Source organism: Anser brachyrhynchus (assembly GCF_964034855.1).
Source record: "Anser brachyrhynchus genome assembly, chromosome: 9".
Classification (NCBI taxonomy): domain Eukaryota; kingdom Metazoa; phylum Chordata; class Aves; order Anseriformes; family Anatidae; genus Anser; species Anser brachyrhynchus.
The window spans coordinates 12,536,248-12,553,557 of NC_137703.1; the positions used below are offsets into that span (position 1 = coordinate 12,536,248).

The 17,310-nt window shown below is 46.5% G+C and overlaps 1 protein-coding gene across 2 annotated transcripts in view; it reads right to left on the reverse strand.

Annotated features, from left to right (window-relative positions):
• The window catches only part of MB21D2 (Mab-21 domain containing 2), a 56,573-nt gene continuing 39,263 nt past the window's right edge, over nucleotides 1-17,310 (reverse strand). The window contains exons 2-3 of one of the 2 annotated variants that reach the window (XM_080604189.1): nucleotides 4,068-4,183; nucleotides 1-3,684 (exon numbers count right to left, since the gene is read on the reverse strand). In XM_080604189.1, coding sequence (XP_080460315.1) covers nucleotides 2,420-3,682 — 1,263 coding nt within the window. In that variant the 5' untranslated portion in view covers nucleotides 3,683-3,684; nucleotides 4,068-4,183 and the 3' untranslated portion in view covers nucleotides 1-2,419. The remainder of the gene's footprint in view (nucleotides 3,685-4,067; nucleotides 4,184-17,310) is intronic. The other variant, XM_080604188.1, reaches the window with a different exon arrangement.

Sequence of the window (17,310 nt, forward strand, 5' to 3'; positions counted from 1 at the left end):
TACTTTTCAACATGTTTTTTAATTAAAACTGAAAAGAAAGGAGCACACACCAGAGCTTGACGTGGGCTAGCCAAACCGCTGGTCATCGGGACGCTGAAGTGGCATGAGGAAGGCTGAGAGCTGTGCTCCTGCGCAACGCAGGAGCAGCGCCACAGACGCTGGGGCGCCTGGGAAAGCACCCTGCCTGCCGGAGGGCTTTCTGCTGAGCAGATCTCTCACATGGCGATGGGGAATTGCATCCTGGAGCCCAGCCTCTTTTCCCAACAGACAGAAAGAAGTCCTGGAGACAGGGGAAAAGACGGTTTCGATGAAATCTGCATTTTCGAAGCGCTTCTGGAGAGGATTCCCAGATGGTTCTTTTGCCCCCGCTGGCAGGCTACACGGGCTTACAGAGACTCATCTTTGGCAGTAGCCGCGCTGGTAGGACCCAGTTCTGCTTCCACTGAAGTCAATTCACGTCCTTCCCCGGCCATAACTGCAGCTGCACCGGGGCTCACCATCACCAGCCGATTGTGCTTTAAGGTTAAATCCTCATCCAACATCCATCTAGCCAACAGCTCCTGAGAGCTTCTTCATGCTCGTGTGTACCAGTAGATTCAGGTAAATGTGAACATCTTGGCTGCAGCAATGAGATAAACTTTTCAAGCATGCCCAAGAGATGGAGGAGCCAAAAATTAATTTTAAGTTGTGACCTGGGCACTAGATAAGGTATTGAAACCTCCCTGCTATCTAATAAAGCAATGCAGTTTCCAAAGCTGCTGGTGTGTTGCTCCACCAGCCTGGTTTCTTTACTGGACAGGCTGGGCTAAAGAAGTGACACATTTTTCACACACAATTTTTATCTGTTAGAATTTACTAGATACGCTCCTCATTTGTCTGCCACATATTTAAAAAATACTTCAACCTGCTCTAATAATCACATTTTAAAACATGCATCAAGTTTGGATCAGAACAGCTTCTCTGGGAAAATCAGTAAGCCCAAACTGCTGATTTAAGGCCTAAACATCAGTCACTGGCCAGCCAGCCACAAAAAGCCACTCTATCCTTGAAGCTGGAATCCTTGGAATTATTTTTATGCTTGGAATTATTATCCTTGGTATGGTTATTATCCTTGGAATTTTTTTTTTTGGCTCAGACTAACCCTTGTTAGTGTTGCACTACAAGTTTATGTGCAAACAACTTCTGCAAACACGAGACCAAGGTAAGATCTCGTATGTCCCAGGGTAAGTCAGAAAAGTCCACAAGAGTCACGGGACTAGTAACTGCCGTAAGGGATCAGGCCTAATGCATGCATCAGAGAAGCAAGGTAGCTCCTTTGCTCGAGGTCTGGCTGATTCACTTTGCACACACCACTGCTTTAGCATTAAGTCCTTATCTAATGGCAAATCTGTTTCAACAACATGCAATACATATCAATGCAATATGCACTGCAACACACAATACGCATCCAAAGAAATATGCCAATGCAAAAATCTGACTTCTCAAACATAGCAGGGCTAACAAGGAAGTCTTTTACAAAAGACAATCAAGAAATCACCTGAAACCATGAGACCCAAAGGGCCTCAAGCAACCGGTACCTAATAACAGATGCTAATTCATGAAAGAAACATAAACAGTGGGGCTGAGGTAATGGCAGAGATTTCATTAGTGCAATTAACATTTATAATGGTATGTTCTTTAATAGAATTTAAATAAGGCTTTGAATAATTACACACACTAAAACTAACATTCCATAACCTTATTCCGCATGGAAAAGCAGCAGAAACAACCCTCTGGACTGTACAGGGTCCAATTATGAACAATTACATTCAAAAAGTAGATCAAAACAGAAACAACTCTTCCCCCCAAAAGCATCAACATCTCTAAAGTCAACCTCCTCCCCTAGCGTGAGAAATGTGAAAACAGATGAACTGGGCTTCAGCCCAGTAGATTTGGCCTCATCAAATTACCAGGAGTGCTTTCCAACCCAGAGTCTCTCTCATTTCTTTAGGGTCATGGAAGCTCAAGGAAAAAAACATGTGAATTTCCTAAGCAGCAGAAGGTGAGTGCTCCCTTCTGGGGGCCCAACAGTGTATATTAATTATGGAAGCTTGAAAAAAAATCTATATAACACTGGTATATGTGTTTATGGTGCCTGTCCTCCTTTAGAAACTACTCACAGACAACGGGGATGGGTGCATGAAAAAAAAAAATCAAAGCAGCATATGAAATACTAATATACTGTTTCAAAATCTGCACCGTCCTGCAGAACCAGGAATTATAATTTATTCAGATTGTTCTCAACAGATCCAATCTACGCTGGATATGTAAAAAACAAGAGACTAAGTCATCAAGGAAAACCAACTGAAAAAAACTGCACACTGTTTTGTTTTTAAAAAATGAAACAAAAGAAAAAATCCCAAGAAACATTGATGAAAGCTCAGAAAAATTTGTCGTCGATTCTGAAGTGGGGCCTTGTGACATCATCTGGGTTAATGAAGACAGAGATGGACTTCCCTGGGTTCTCAGTCACTAGCTGCTGCAACTTTTTGGCTAGTCGGTCATCGGGCTGGTTGGGGTCCCCTCCGTCTGACTGCGGGGAGGGGATGCTGGTGGTGCTGCCTCGCCGCTGGAGCTCTAGCGTGAGCCGGTTGGCTGCTTTGACGTGCTCGATGGCAGTTCGAAGGTGTTCGGCAGGGTCTGAGCGGACCGAGGACAGCTTCCGCGCATGCAGCATGACGGTTTCTTCAGAGAGGTGCTCCAGCATGTTGCACTGGGGGATGAAGTAGTTAGGGCACATCTTGTTGACCAAGCAGTGCTGGAGGTCATCAATGAGACCCAGGAGGAAGTGGGCGGCGTAATCCTCCTGGGCCAAGTAATTGGCCGGTAGCCTGTCACACGCCCACAGCATCATGCTCCGCAAGTGATACGGACTGATGGCTTTGGGGCGGGACAGCAACTTGATGATGATAGCTTTGCAGGCCTGATAGGCTTGCATGAGGCTGCTGGAGATGCACTTCTTCAGCTGCACTTCACTTCTGGCAAATGACAGCCTCCATTCATTGTCCTTCTTCCCCTTGTAGGAACATGCAGGCACTAAGTAAAATCCACTTATGACTTCCTCCTCTGTGATCTTCCCATCCCAGAAGTGGTTCTCCATCAGCCAGCTCTGGGCCACAGCTGGCCAGCCTTTGAAGGACACCACAGGAACAATGTCGTACAGCATGCGGCTGCTGCCCACTCCCAAAATGATGGATATGATAGTCCCATTCTTTTCTACCTTCTCCACCTTTGGCATCCCTCGCTGTGGCTTTTTCTGGATCTCAGAGAGGACAATGCTAATGGAGTCATAGAACCAGTCTGCGACTTTCGTTGGGGAGAAGAAGTAATTGGTAGCTCCGTTGATATGGTCCACGATCGTGCAGCAGTCCTTCCATTTGCTGATGGTTCCCTCGTCAAAGAGCCGCAGGCTCAGCCAGGAGTGGCACAACGCTGAGTGGCGCATGTCCAGCGTGACTGGTTGGTTGCGGTCATGCAGCTTCAGCGCGGGCACAAGCAGGGTGAAGTCCATGTCATAGTCTGTGCCTCGGGCATACACATTCAGCTCATCAAGGTCAATGTCCACTACACCTTCCCGCACACCGCCTGAGAGCAGCAGGTACTCATTGGCTACAGGCAGCTTCTGGTCAAGTTTCTGAACCATGCCTGCAAAAAGAGAGAAAGAGGAATCCTTCCATGAGAAGGCAAACAGATTTGGGATACAGGATTTAAATAGGGCTAAAACCCATCCCATGCTCAGCAGGAAAATAACCCCACCGGAGATATCTATCACTGTTAATGCGACACAAACGTACATCGGGCCAACTTTTAGTCCACCCAACTCAAGGCAGGGCCATCCCTGCACTCCTGGGAATGGCTGAAGTCCATCCTAAACATCATATCAGGAGCAATGGAAAAAAGCAAAAGCCTCTGTAAAAACACAGCAACACCGTTTTGAGGAATAAATTCAGAAGGGAAAACATCTTGTGGCAATATTTGGTGTTCCTGTCCAATCCTCCATGTGAAATTTCTTGTAAAATATACTTTACCTGTTTTATTGCTTCCAAGAGCACCGGACCCAGTTCATTTTCTGCCATGAACTGGGATGATTTTCCTGCCAGGCAGGTAAGGGCATAACCTTCTTCATTTCATGCAGCTCCAGAGGCTGCAAGAGAAGGAAATAGCTCTGGAGGAGTGCTAAGAAACTTTTCCTGCTAAGACCTGAGCTAATCCCATTTTGCGATCTTGCCACATGCTGCCCCATTCATCCTTAAAGGATAATAACCAAGAAAAGCTTCTGTCAACCTCAAAGACATTTTCTAAGGCTAAGATACACAGCAAATGACATTACCCTATGGAACACAAAGCCTTGCGCAGGCCAAGTAAGTGGCAGTCACTCCTTCCTTGCACCCAGAAGACTGGGATTTCTAAAGGGTACCTAAATCAATATGACTTCTGGAGACAGTACTGACACAGCTTCCAAACCCTAATGTTGAACCAGTGCAAGCAGTGCACTGCTTTAGACCCTAGTCGATCCTCAGTGCTGTATACCCCAGTCGCAAGTTGTGTTTGAGACCCAGAGGGTGGAGGCTGGGTCAATCACATCACAAGGACGGGGAGCAGTTGCTTTTTTCCAAGCATACAAGTCAGCACCAACCCTTATTGTGGGGCAGCACAGCTATTCAGGATTTGTGGTGTCCCAATGGCCCATCCTGCCTCTACACTGATCCAGAATTTTTCACTCAGGACTGTGATCTGTGGCACCCACCACACAGATCTGTAGATGTTCCTGGGCAAGACAGACAAGACATGACCATCCTATAGTACAAACTGTTCAAACCGACAAAATTCAATAAAGGATGCATTTTTTCTAAATATATATATATATTTTAATTTGAGGGATGAAAAACGTCCTGTGAAGTTCTGTAGTGTCCCCTTTGCATCAAAACTTCTATCCTATGTTACAGTCAGAACCTCTGACTGAAAAAGATCATATAATTTTCTGAAAGGTAGAGATTCTGCACTGGGGAATCTACGCTAGGATGAGTTGCTCTCTGTGACCAGAAGAGATCCTCTGTTCTTATTCAGAAGCAATAAGGCTGATGAACTGACCTCATTCAATCAACAGCAAGTGAGACTGAAGTCTTGCCTTTTTACACGCTCCAAGGTCATCTGCTGGGAAAACAATAATGAAGCTCCAGGACACGTATGATCTACCTCCAAAGCCAGATAAGAGCAGGAGCCACTCCTGCAATGTTAATTCGAATGCCAGCTTACAGTGCCCCCGACTTCACTGGCACAAAGCAGAGCTTGCACTGGACAAAGCCTGGGCAGCCGGCTCTACTGCCAGAGGGGCTGCAAAATGCCAGGTAGCAGAGAAGAGGCTTCTACTCCTGGTGAGTGGAAAACATTTTAGTAAGAACTATCCCACAGAGTTAGAGCCACAGCTGTCCAAGCACTGTCACGCAGACACCCCCACAGAAGAGACACTTCTCTTCCCTATAGGAGAGAAAGAAAAGGAGAACACCAATTTCAAACATCCTTGCAATAGGAAATGCTTTCTGCCCACAGAACGCTCTTCACACTTCCTCTAGAGAGAGGATGTTTGTTGTGCTCTTCATTAAGTCCAGTTTGCAAGGCTGAAGACTCCTGAAAGGGAAAGGTGCAGTACACTGCCAGTAAGTCACTTGCTCTTCTCCCTCCAGAACTCTAGATCTACCAACAAAGGAGGAACATAAAAAAATAATCAGGCAATGGCTACAGGAAACGATCCAATACATCATCAAAACCTCTCTACCTGGATGGCTGCAGAGTTTAAATTCAAACCCTTGAGCCATGCCTGTCACAAATTTTCCCCTTCAGGGCTTTGACCAGGAACATCTACAGCTCTGCCACAAAGCTAGAGAAGGAATTTCTGCTAACAGGTCACAGCAGCATCGCTGATCCAATTAAAGCTGTGGAACAAGGGGTAGAGATGAGGTCCCTTTGAGGAAAATATATTTAGAATAAGCATAGAGTGTTCTATAAATAGCTGGGACAGCCAAAATCAGGATTCAGTAAGGCTTTTGGGGTTTGCGGTATGTTCAAACTGACCCCCTTACTCACAAATCTATTCGATATGTGAAAGGATTTCAAGGAATCCCGTTAGCCAGCACTGCATGGCATACACTACCCTGGCACAAAGCTTTCGTCCCAAGTTCCAGCAACCCAAAAGCAAGCTGCGAGAACCACGTGTATGCACAGCAGAAGCAGGTACTCCAGCTCAGCAAGCACGCAAGTGCAAGTATGTAGAAAAGTAATCAAGATTGGTACTTGACCCAAGTACTTAAGAGAAGAGCACCAGAGAGCCATTGGGATTCTCATCTTCCTATCTTCGTACCATGAGCAGCCAGGAGGGGTTACAGATAACCTTGGGGAAGTTGTAGAAGCCCCATGGAGTTGTCTGTAAGGACTGAACCCAGAACTTGTAGGGTCAAACACAGGATTTTTATCTTAGCAGAAGCACCAGCTCTCATGGCATCAGAGGAGGTTCATAGCTATTTAAGAAGACTCTTGCTGCTACTAGGGAAAACAATTTGCAACCATACCTTGCATAATGTTCTTTTGAAAAGGTTGTTTGGCAAAGCTGGCATCTCGCTAAGAGATCTGTGTTCAGTTACCACTTCTGTCTGAAGTGCCTTAAAGAAGCTGTTTTCTTAGTTGTGTAACCAGTTTAAGACATTCCCAAGATACAAAACTCAGCATCATAACAAGTAACTGAGTAACTAGGCTTACAAGCATGAGGAAAGCAGAGAATACGACAAAATAAGAAGGAGAAACTGTAGGCCAGGCTTGCTGGTTAGTTTTCTAAGCAGTGAATTCAGAGTGGTGCAGGTGAGCAAATGAGGTCTAGAGAGGTTTTCATTTCTTTGCTGTTCCTTCAGTGGCAGGAAAATAGGATTTATTTTTACTCCAAGCACTGAAATACAAGGAGAAGGAAAAAAAAAGGACAGAGAAAAGATATTTTAATTTTACATAACAACTAGATTTGGGATACATCCTTGAATGAACTGGGACTCCGATGCACATGACACAGAGACTGTTCTGTCCATTAAAAGAAAAAAAAAGAAGAAAAAAAAAAAGCAATGCAAAGATGTTCTCCAGCCACTACAGAATTTCAGATGAACTGATTTCACAGTCTTCACAGTGTGTGCTGGGATCTGCTGCTATTTCACGACCAGTTTTGTGTAAATAAGGAGGAACTTACAGACCTGTCTTAGAAGAAACTGACCACAAGAAAAAATTACACAAAAACTTATTTCTAACATATGCATTTCCTTATTTTGGGTTCCTTCTTGATGCCTTCCTTCCTGAGGCCTTATATACGCAGCTGTTACCATTAAAAGAAAATGTGAGCAGAAAATACCAGTATGTTAGCCTGACCTAGTCTCATCAAACTCAGTGCGGAGATGTCCAGGGCAGTCACTGAATTAAGGGACGCTTCTGCTGCATGTGAAATTGAGAGGCCAAAAAAGCACTGGGGTGCTCAGAAAGGCTTCACAAAGGAGGAGCTTTCAGAACCTCGCATGCAGCAGAAACGTATCACAGGAGTGCTTCTGGGAGCCGAGCCTGACCCAGGCACTAACTCTGCACTGCTCCCTGCTGCACCTTACACCCCAGTGCCTGCAGTTGCAGACACCTTGCTCACATTCCACATCAGCCTGCTGGGGAGGAGACAGCCCAAAGACTGCACGGCCTCCACTTTCCTCCTGCACAGCCTGTGGTGCTCCCTGCAAGCTATGGGGACCCAGAGTTACTGTAACATCCCTGTCCTTGCAGGCTTTCGATGCCAGGAAAGGAGGTGTTTGCAAGCTTGCTCAGGAAGCTAATGTGGACCCTCACATACCGTCTTCAAATTCTTCAGACCACAGGTGTGTTCTATACATCAACAGCACAGGAAGCAACAAGAGGCTACTAAACCAGAAAGATACCAAGAAGGACCCCAGGTTAACAGCAAGGGGCTGCAGCCCACAGGCAGCTGCACAAGGGAGTTGAGCAAGTAAAAGCGATGTTAGCCAGCTGCTGCTCCTCATTGCCAAGCTTTCTCTGCTCACCTCTGGACTTCCCCATCTAATCTGATCTGAGAATTTCTGCACAGCGCCAGCTGTTACAAATAACTGCAGCACAGAACAAACATGCCCAGTTCCTGCCTTTTGGCCCCGCACCGGAGTTGAGAAGAAGCCCGTGGGTCCCCTGTCCAACCACACTCGGGCACAAAGCGCTGTGGGTTCAGCCCAGGGACAGGGTGCAGCCCGTGAGGGATCGGAGGAACTTTGATACTCAGATGCTTTACATACTTAACACGCGTACATCGACAGAGGGCTGGGAAGGGAGGACTGGACAAAACTGGCAGTATCCTTCACCCAGCTCCTTTCTTTCACACACACCAGGAAAAAGTCTACAGAATTAAAACTGTGGGTTTCTCTTGTGAAATCCAACACCCAAGCTGGTATTCTCACCGATATCTTCTTGCCCCAGCTCCGTTTTACTTTGCAGGTAACTTGATTTCCACAAAGCAAGGGAGTCGGATGCTCATTTCCTCAATCAATAGCAATGGTGTGGTGTTCTAGCACTCATCATTGGTTGACCTTGCCTTTAAAGCCTGCCCTCTCCAAACCATTAGCCTGCGCTCTAACACAAGTCTCCGGTTACTTGCAGCCAGCATTGCGCAGACCTGCCTACTGTCTTAAGCAACATTTTTTAGCGATCGCATTGAAAGAGAAAGAAAGAGAGTATCAGACTGCTGCAACTGCAGCCTCAACACCTGGGAAGAAACATAGCTACCTCCCCCTCAAAAGAAATCAGCCTAAATCCCCCCTGACATCAACAGGGCTCTATATGTACATTCTTCTGTAGAGCCACCCAGGGTAGACCCATCCAAGGTGCCAGGGACAAGCGAACTCCCACACCAGGAAGCTCTCCAGAGGGGTTCCAGGAAGGAACCACGTCTCTGAGGAGACAGAAATGCTGGCAGCAGTTTTGATTCAACAGATCTCATTTGCCCTCAGTTGTTCAGCACTTGCAGCAAGAGTCCCATGCACGGACGCCTGGTCTGTAGAACTGCATGCCCCAGCTCCAGGCGTGTTTTCTGAGATATGCAGAAATATCTAACAGGGAAACTAGCTATGCTTTATTGGGAAGAATAGCTGAGCCCACCTGTTGGCAGGAGCTGACTTACCAGCTGTCAAAAGCAGGGGTAGGGTTCATTCCTTCCACTAGGGTGGCCAAACAACACTATGCTGGGTGCCTGCCACCCTCATCCCTTGGCAGCCTAGGAAGCAGCCATGTACAACTGATCATCCTTGTATAATGAACTCTTCTACAGGAAGGGCTAGGAATCACCCACATACACCACTTTGCCTCCCTTCTTTACCCTGGTTAATCTGTCCAAAGGACCCAGCGGAATCAGGGCTCTCGAGTCCATCCCAGCTGTACCTAGTTCAATGCTTAACCTTGGGTCTGTTTTTTCTTCTGTATAAAACCACTGCCCCCCTTAGCACCAAAAGCTAAGGAATTTTGACCTCCAGGATGCTCAAAAAGTTCTTGGAATTGCTCAGACAGCATTGAACGCACACCAGATGTTACCAGCAGAGAACCAATTTGTACACTCATGATAAATCTCCGGATCTCTCACTTCGGCCAGCAAATTCTTAACCTTGACTGCCGAAAGGAATCCTATGAAACCCCAAGCCAGTCAAAACCAAAAAGCTTTTGTCATTTTCAGTAAAGACACTAGATAGGCACTCTGCAGTTTCTGGACAATTCTGCTGCAAACAGCAGATCCTGTAGAAAAGGAACATTGTTCAAAGGCAAGCTCCCTGCAGAGGTCTCCCAGCTATGCCCAAGCGACGCGTGCTGAATGTGAGGGGCTTCTTTAAGACAGGGATGAGAGGCTAACTCTGGCGCAGCTGGCTTGCACCGATTCTTCTGTTTCTCCTGCTAATTGCAAATCTATTTATGAGCAGCACGAGTTGCTGTTACGCAGAACTGAAAGAGTCAGCTCTTTCGCAGTGTCTTGAGTTACGAAGCACTTTGTGAGATGGCTCTTGGCGGAAGCAGGCAGGGGGTGGGAGGGGAGCGGGGAGACTGCACCGTGTGATACCATTTAGTCAAACATGGGAGGCGAGCGAGGGAAGCTGCTCTTTGCAGGCTGATACACCAGTGTCCTACTGATTTTGCTCCTTTTAGAAATCTTGTGATACAGTGACAGAACACACTGCAGGGGCCCAGCACCCCCTTGTAAAAGAAACCAGCTTCTTTTTCCAAAGTCTCATTTAAAAACAATCTTAAAAATAGTGTCCCACTTTTTGTGTTTTTTTTTTTTTTTTTTTTGGCTCCCATGTGCACTAGTGGAAGTCACCCAGCTAGCTGAAATTCTGTATGCCAATGCAAAGGGGTATTTCATAGTGCATTGGGGAGGGGGGAGGGAAGGAGAGAGAAAAATGAAAAGAAAGAAAAAAAAGAGAAAATTTTAAAAAAGAGAAAAGAGAAAAGAAAAAAAGAGGAAAAGAAAAAAAAGAAGAAAAGGAAGAAAAACAGAAAAGAAAAAAATATGTTGGGTTTCCTGCCTGCCGATTGGCTTATCCAATGGACTTACAACAGAGTTACATTAGCCAAACTGCAATCAGAGGGTCTGAAAGCCTAGCAAAGAATATGAAGTGCAGGTGAAATAATTGTTTGAATATGTGTGATGGTGACCGAGAGCAGCTGACAAGCAGAAGAAAGATGGGAAAGAAACTATCTGGGTTTTCCCAAACTAGAGGAAGTATTTACAGCTTTGTCTTTAACAGCCCTGACAGACTTATCTGGGAATGTCTCGCTGCTTTGTAAATCATTCATGCTTTCGGTAGAGTCAGTGCCTTGCAGCACTGCTTCACAAGGTCCATGGTGCCAGAAAGCATTTCCTTTTGCTGGTGTGGCAGGAAATGGAGAAACTCACCTAACCGCAGCACCTTCCACAGGTCGCTCATGAGTTTACAAGGCACAGCCAGTCAACTTTTCTCCACACTGGGAAAGCTAGCTTATTTAGGCTTTGTATGCCTGACTTAACGTGTTAAGGTGTTAATGTGTTAAGGTTAAAAGGTGTTAATGTCACACCTGGGTGACCCCTGGGATTGCTGGGCCCTACAAGAAATGAGGTGGCCAACCCTGCATGTTGCACAAAAAGTGACTTCTCTGTGGATGTCTTCACAGGAAAATACCTCAACAGCCCTAGCTGCTAAAGTAGCTCCACTCCACTGCCAGGTTGTTCAATGCAATGGAGTTCTCCCCAGAATTTCATCTCACCTTCAGGATATTCCACCTGGAGAAGCCAACACTGATCTCACCACTTTACAAAGGGCATCGATGACACTGGAAAATAACTGCAAGCAGGACAGGGGAAGGCTTTGGAGACTGCACAGGAGAAAAAAACCCTGATCCTCCTTCAAGCTCCCATCCAGACCTGGCTACTCAGCGCCAGGTGCCTCTCACAGACGATGCAGCAGCGCTCCAGCAGTGAGCAAAAAGAGAGCAAAGCCCTTCCCTTCCCTTCCCTTCCCAACCCAGGAACTCCTCGTGCTGCAAGCCAGTCGGACAGGCACGTGTACATGATGGGCAGAACGTGACTCCAAGGTTGCAAAAGCACTTTGGGCCCCTCTGGGATGGCTTTCTGTTCTTAGTTCCTGCCTAGTCTCCATTTGCCTGTCCCGACAGGGGTCAGATGCTACAACACTTCATGCTCCGGTGCCGGCCGTGGGCTATGCCCAGAGGAATGCCAGCACACCCTCACGTCCTGTAAATAACGCAAGAGCCTCCATCATAAATGCACTGCGAGCTGTTCCTGGCAGGCTTCCTGCTTGCAGTTATCTAGCACACTGGGAATTTTCTCCCCAGCTGCCTAACCACCAGCCAGTTTTCTGTTCCCGTGGACCAGGTGTTTTCTACAAAGACAAGTCACAGTCCGAGCAAATCACAGCACTATTCCTTATGAACTGGGCCTGAACATACACTGCCCATCCTCAGTGCCTGCCTGTTCTGTAGTAACAGCTCTGCCTTGTTGCAGAGCAGCACGTTTGTCCTTGACTGGAAAAACTGTCACTAAATTATACAGGAAAACTTCCTTGTGGGGTGTATATGGCTACAGGAAGCCATAAGAAAGCTGACGGATAACCACAGTTGTAATTCAATTTACTGTTCTGGATTGTGTCCTGAAATCCATCACACATGGCTCCTGGGGTCAATGACATGATCAGAATGGCATCCCATTCAGTCACTATCAACCTCTTCATCTGCCTATGACTAAAATCTGTTTAGCTTTTTTTTTTTTTTTTTTTAAATTATACCATGGGATAGGTTAGAAAAGGGGGAACAAAGGATGATTCCAAGAAACCAACCAACTCTCAAAAGAGCTCTGGACACAGGAAAGCTCCGTTCTCTAAATGCCAAAGGAAAGCACGTGTCTTCAGAAGCCCTTCTGAGGCATCTGGTGGAGAAGACATGATGCAAATCCTCTCCCCATCCCCTAGAATTCATTGGACTGTGCATACATCCCTGGCCTGGCCCCTCTGACAGATCCCATATCCAAAAACTGGGACAAGCCAAGACAAACAGGCCAAACACATCTGAGCCACCCAATGCCAGAACTACAAACCAGTCTGCTTTGTCCCTGCAGATCAGCACAGATTAGACTAGCAAGACAAGGCAGGGAATGCAAATACTCGGTCAAAAAGCGCTGAATTCAAAAAGGCTTAAACACTACCGTGCTGCCTGACACCATGAAGCTGACAGCAAGCTTCCCTGCAGTACTAACCAATTTCCCACTCACCACAGAGAACATTGCCAAAGCCATGTGGAACCTGATCGACTAAAATATCTATACAGAATGTATTTGTTAAGGCCCCATGTACAGCATTAGCTGCACGAAAGAAAATTGCTGCTTGGCTTTGACATTCACGCATACACATTGCCAGAGGAAGAAGTTATAGGCCAGATCTTCTGCTAGCAGAAAACATAGCAGCTCCCCTGAAGTGTGTGGGAACACTTGGCAGAAATTGCAGGGGCATTCCTCCTCCCTTTCCATGGGAGACAGACAGAGGAAAACCTTAGCTTTCCAAACCTGCTTGCACATGTCCCATTGCTCCTACCCTCCTGCCCCAGCCTCATCTTGCAGTGGTTGCATTTGACAGCCCACGAAAGCAAGCAGAAGGAAGGGAATGGATGACCTTTTTTCTAACAGTGACTGTCAGTCCCTAAATTCTCAGATTTTAGAGTCGCTTATGTGCGGCTGAGCACTGTTATCTGCTAAAGAGCATAGCAGGAAGCACTGTGTGGATTCCAGCTCCATCGAGTGCCAAGCCCTCAGCCCTAGCAGCTGTCAAGGATCTCTTATCCCCGCAGCACAGGCAGAGGCCAGGAAGCAGAGAGCTGGGACAATTTCAGCAAGAGAGCAAAACAATCTCTGCTACGACACAGCAGAACCTGGGCCACCTTGAATGAATGCACGCACAAAATTGTCACCGTCTGGCACAGGACTCCGAGGGTGCAGAGCACTGCGATTTAAGAAAGCAGCAGTGAGAAGTCACGTAGCCAGGTGGCCCTGCAGGATCCTCTGCCAGGTGTGAAGTGTTTGGTGGGGAGGAGGAGCAGGGGGAGCTCTGGCAAGGGCTGGCAGCGCTCACAGCTACCTGACGCCCCGCAAACATCTGCGGTGAGACAAGGGATGTGGTTTTGGAGCAGTGCTCTGCTACCAGGAACAGGATTTGGAATGCTAGTGCCAGTCCAGGCATGAGGCACTCACGGTCCTTTGCACAGCACTCTCACTCAGTTTTGCCTGCTCTGCTCACTTGGGAGAAATTCCAGGAGACCAGCCCCACATCTGTCACAAAGCCTCTTCATGCTCACCTGGTGTGAAACAGAGCCTCACAGAGGCATTTAGTTAGAGCGGGCCTGGTGATCTCCCACCTCACCAGGACGACAGTTAAATTGTGAGGTGACTGGACAGAAGGGAAAAGCAAAATTGTTGCTGATCACATAGACAATTCACAAAATATGTTCCACAAAGACATTCTCTCTGAAGTCCTTTCTCATCTAAAAAAATAGTGGAGTGTGGACATAAGCAAGATTTGGGTTCAGAGAACTGTCAGAAAGTTATGCAGAACACCTCATGGAGGTGCTCGAGGCCAGGCTGGATGGGATTTGGGCAAGCTGGGCTGGTGGGAGGTGTCCCTGCCCATGGAAGGGGGTTGGAATTAGATGATCCTTACAGGACTTCCAACCCACACCATTCTATGATTCTATGAAATTCCCTAATATTTCTGTAGCAATAATGAAAAATGCTGAAAAGCTTTGTTGACAAGTGCTGATAAAGAGAAGTTAGGCTTAGAAGAAGCAGGCACATGGAGGATGCAGAACTTTCACATGAAATCAGTCATCAGAAAACTCACTTATATTTTATAGATGTTGTTGTGAAAACACTTTACAAAATTTCCCCATGGACGCTCAGCTCCTGCAGGGCCTTGCCATTCTTTGTATGAAAACACTTCCCAGTCAGCACAACAGGAGTGGATGTTGTCAGAACACAGCCCTGCTACAAAGGAAGCAACAACTGATAGTGTCCTCACTAGTTTCCCACTGACAGCTAGCCCCTCTCCCCATGATTAATGGACAAACAAAGAAGATTATAGACCTAAATTTGCTAACAGTTAATATAATTAATTGCACACGGTTGAAGCAGGAACATGTGGGTGTGGGATGGCCCTATAACAAGGATGTTCGTTCCTGAAGTCAGACAAAGCTGATGTACAGCTCATGCCCCGAAGACATCTGAGCATAATCCTACTTATTTGTTCCTGGCTGCATTTGGGGAAAAGCCTGGCAGAGGCAGAAAGAGAGAAATACTGATTTTTAGCTGAAGCCAATCAGCAACAAAACACAAGCCATACACTGAGCTGCACTGGCCTTCTGGATGGGAAAGATGCTGCTGTGACAGGCAGCTCCACTCACTAATCACCGGTCCTGCTCTGCGTGTGCAGCCCCAACGTGTCACCCCGACGGGCAGATGGAGAGCTTTGCCACAGCACTGGGGCTACAAAGAGCACTAGAGCACAAACAGGCCCACGTGCAGGAAAGAAAAGGAGGCTAAAGTCTTGCCTGGCAAGGAATAATGGGGGATTTGCTTCCTTGCTGTTCTCATCCTGGGATTTTGTATACATCTCCAGATACCTGCTGTCCTCTGGACACCTTCAGACCTCAATTATGTAATTTCTTCTACTCAAACACACGCTGCTCTGCTCTCCCTGCCTCACAAAACAACCCACCAGGAGGAGCACTGTCATTAGGCAAAAAAAAAAACAAAACATCTCAGATTTGCTTCTTCACCAGGGATGGAAGGTCTCATACTGAATAGAGCTTGGGGCATCTCCAAGCTACGCTCAGACATCAGCCAACCTTCACCCACAGGCATAGCCTACAGGAGCACAAAAGCATGCCAATTCCCGAAGAGGCAATGTTTGCTTGCGCTCAGATATGGCATTGGTATTCCCTGCCTACAGACAGAAGCATCTTCTAGAAGGACCCTGTAAAGTAGAATTAGCTGCTAAACCACAACTTCCTGCCCAAAATTATATTCTGAGTAAGCAAAAACTATCCCACAGAGCCTTGGGTTTGAGAAAGAAACACTATTCTACCCCTTGGCAAAAAGATGGCTTATGAAATCACGATGCTAATAAACATCTCTTTGCTTTACTGAGACATCCTGCTTTGCTGCTGGCTCTTAAGAGAATAACATCGAGGTTCAAATCCCCATTCAGACTAGTTATCCAGCCACCTTAACAATAAGACAGGAAACATTCCCCCTTAGTATTGACACATTCATTCTTGTTCTATGTATGAAATCCCCACAGGAGTTGTAAAAAAAAAAAAAAACAATAATCCAGGAAAATCGGGACATGCAATCACCTCTTCCGTCAATAGATGGCACAAACGCATCAGTGTGCCCGGGCTGCAGAGCTCAGCACGCCCCTGGGATTTGAGCAGAGAGAAAAAGAATCGGTGAAAAACAAAAGGCGATAGTTTTCACACTGCAGCATGGGCAAGGGAAGAAGCCACATGCAGGCACACAAACATCTTTCCCTGCCACCTGCTAGGGTTTAAAATGAAGAGAAAGCCAGCTCTGACACAATTATCACTACAAGGGAGAAGATGAGACCTATAGTACCAGGCTGTCTCCTACCAAACCACATTTGGTATACAATTTTCATCCACTGTATGTTAGAAGTCTTCAGGTAGCACACAGAGCATGGGGTGAGAGCAGGATGCAAGTCTAAGCATGGATAAGCCAGAAGACAGACAGCAAACCTGTCCACAAATCCTATTTAATGCCAGATTTCCAGCCTATGAGGACTGAAGGGAAAGGCCAGCGTTCTTCCCAAGCCATCTGTACAGGGAGCCTTTTGTGCCATTTCTCTGAGTATTTGTGCCGCTTTAGCAGCAGCATAACAGAGCCGGCAATGTGCACTGTGGCTTCAAAGCAGAACAATGGCTGGTTATAGAAGCACTGTTAACAATTTATTGCTAATGCATTTTAATAAGTTACGGAAAAAGCACTGCTCCAAATGAATCACAGGTAAATGTAGTTCAACATTTAGATTTTCTATTTCTCCACTGAAAAACAAGCAAACTCACAGCGAGCACCCATGCAGAGGCACAGCTCGTACGTTCGATGCCAGCAGGTACTTCATTTTAAGGAAGAGATCCCTTGGATGATTCTGACTAAACACTGAAAGATGAGGCCAGCACTCAACCAGTCAGTTTCCCTTATTTATTCTCATCCTCAGAGCAGAGCGAATACAACAAAAGTAATCTAGGAGCACTCTAAATTAAATGCAGACGGGGTCATCTACGAACACGCATACATCCACGCTATGTATTTGAGGAGCAGCACTGGGATTTTGGAGCTGTTTCAAGGCAATAAATTGAGAGCCTTCCCAGAGATGGTGGAGAGGAAGGGGAAGCATTAAGAAAAAAAAACAACATGGTCCTTGTAAAGCAGCATTTGTATGTTTAAGACCAGTCTATAAAATTTCTGAACTAAATAAACTCAGGTCTCCTACAAACCCTTCTGAAGCTGCATTTACACAGCTATTGGTACACCCACATGTCAGGTTTAAGCAGCAGAAACCTTCGTGGGTGACACCAACATGTTTCTCCACGTACCCCAGGATGCTCCCCACTCTAGAACCACCGCTCAGAGGCTCTCATGGGAGATGCTGCTGG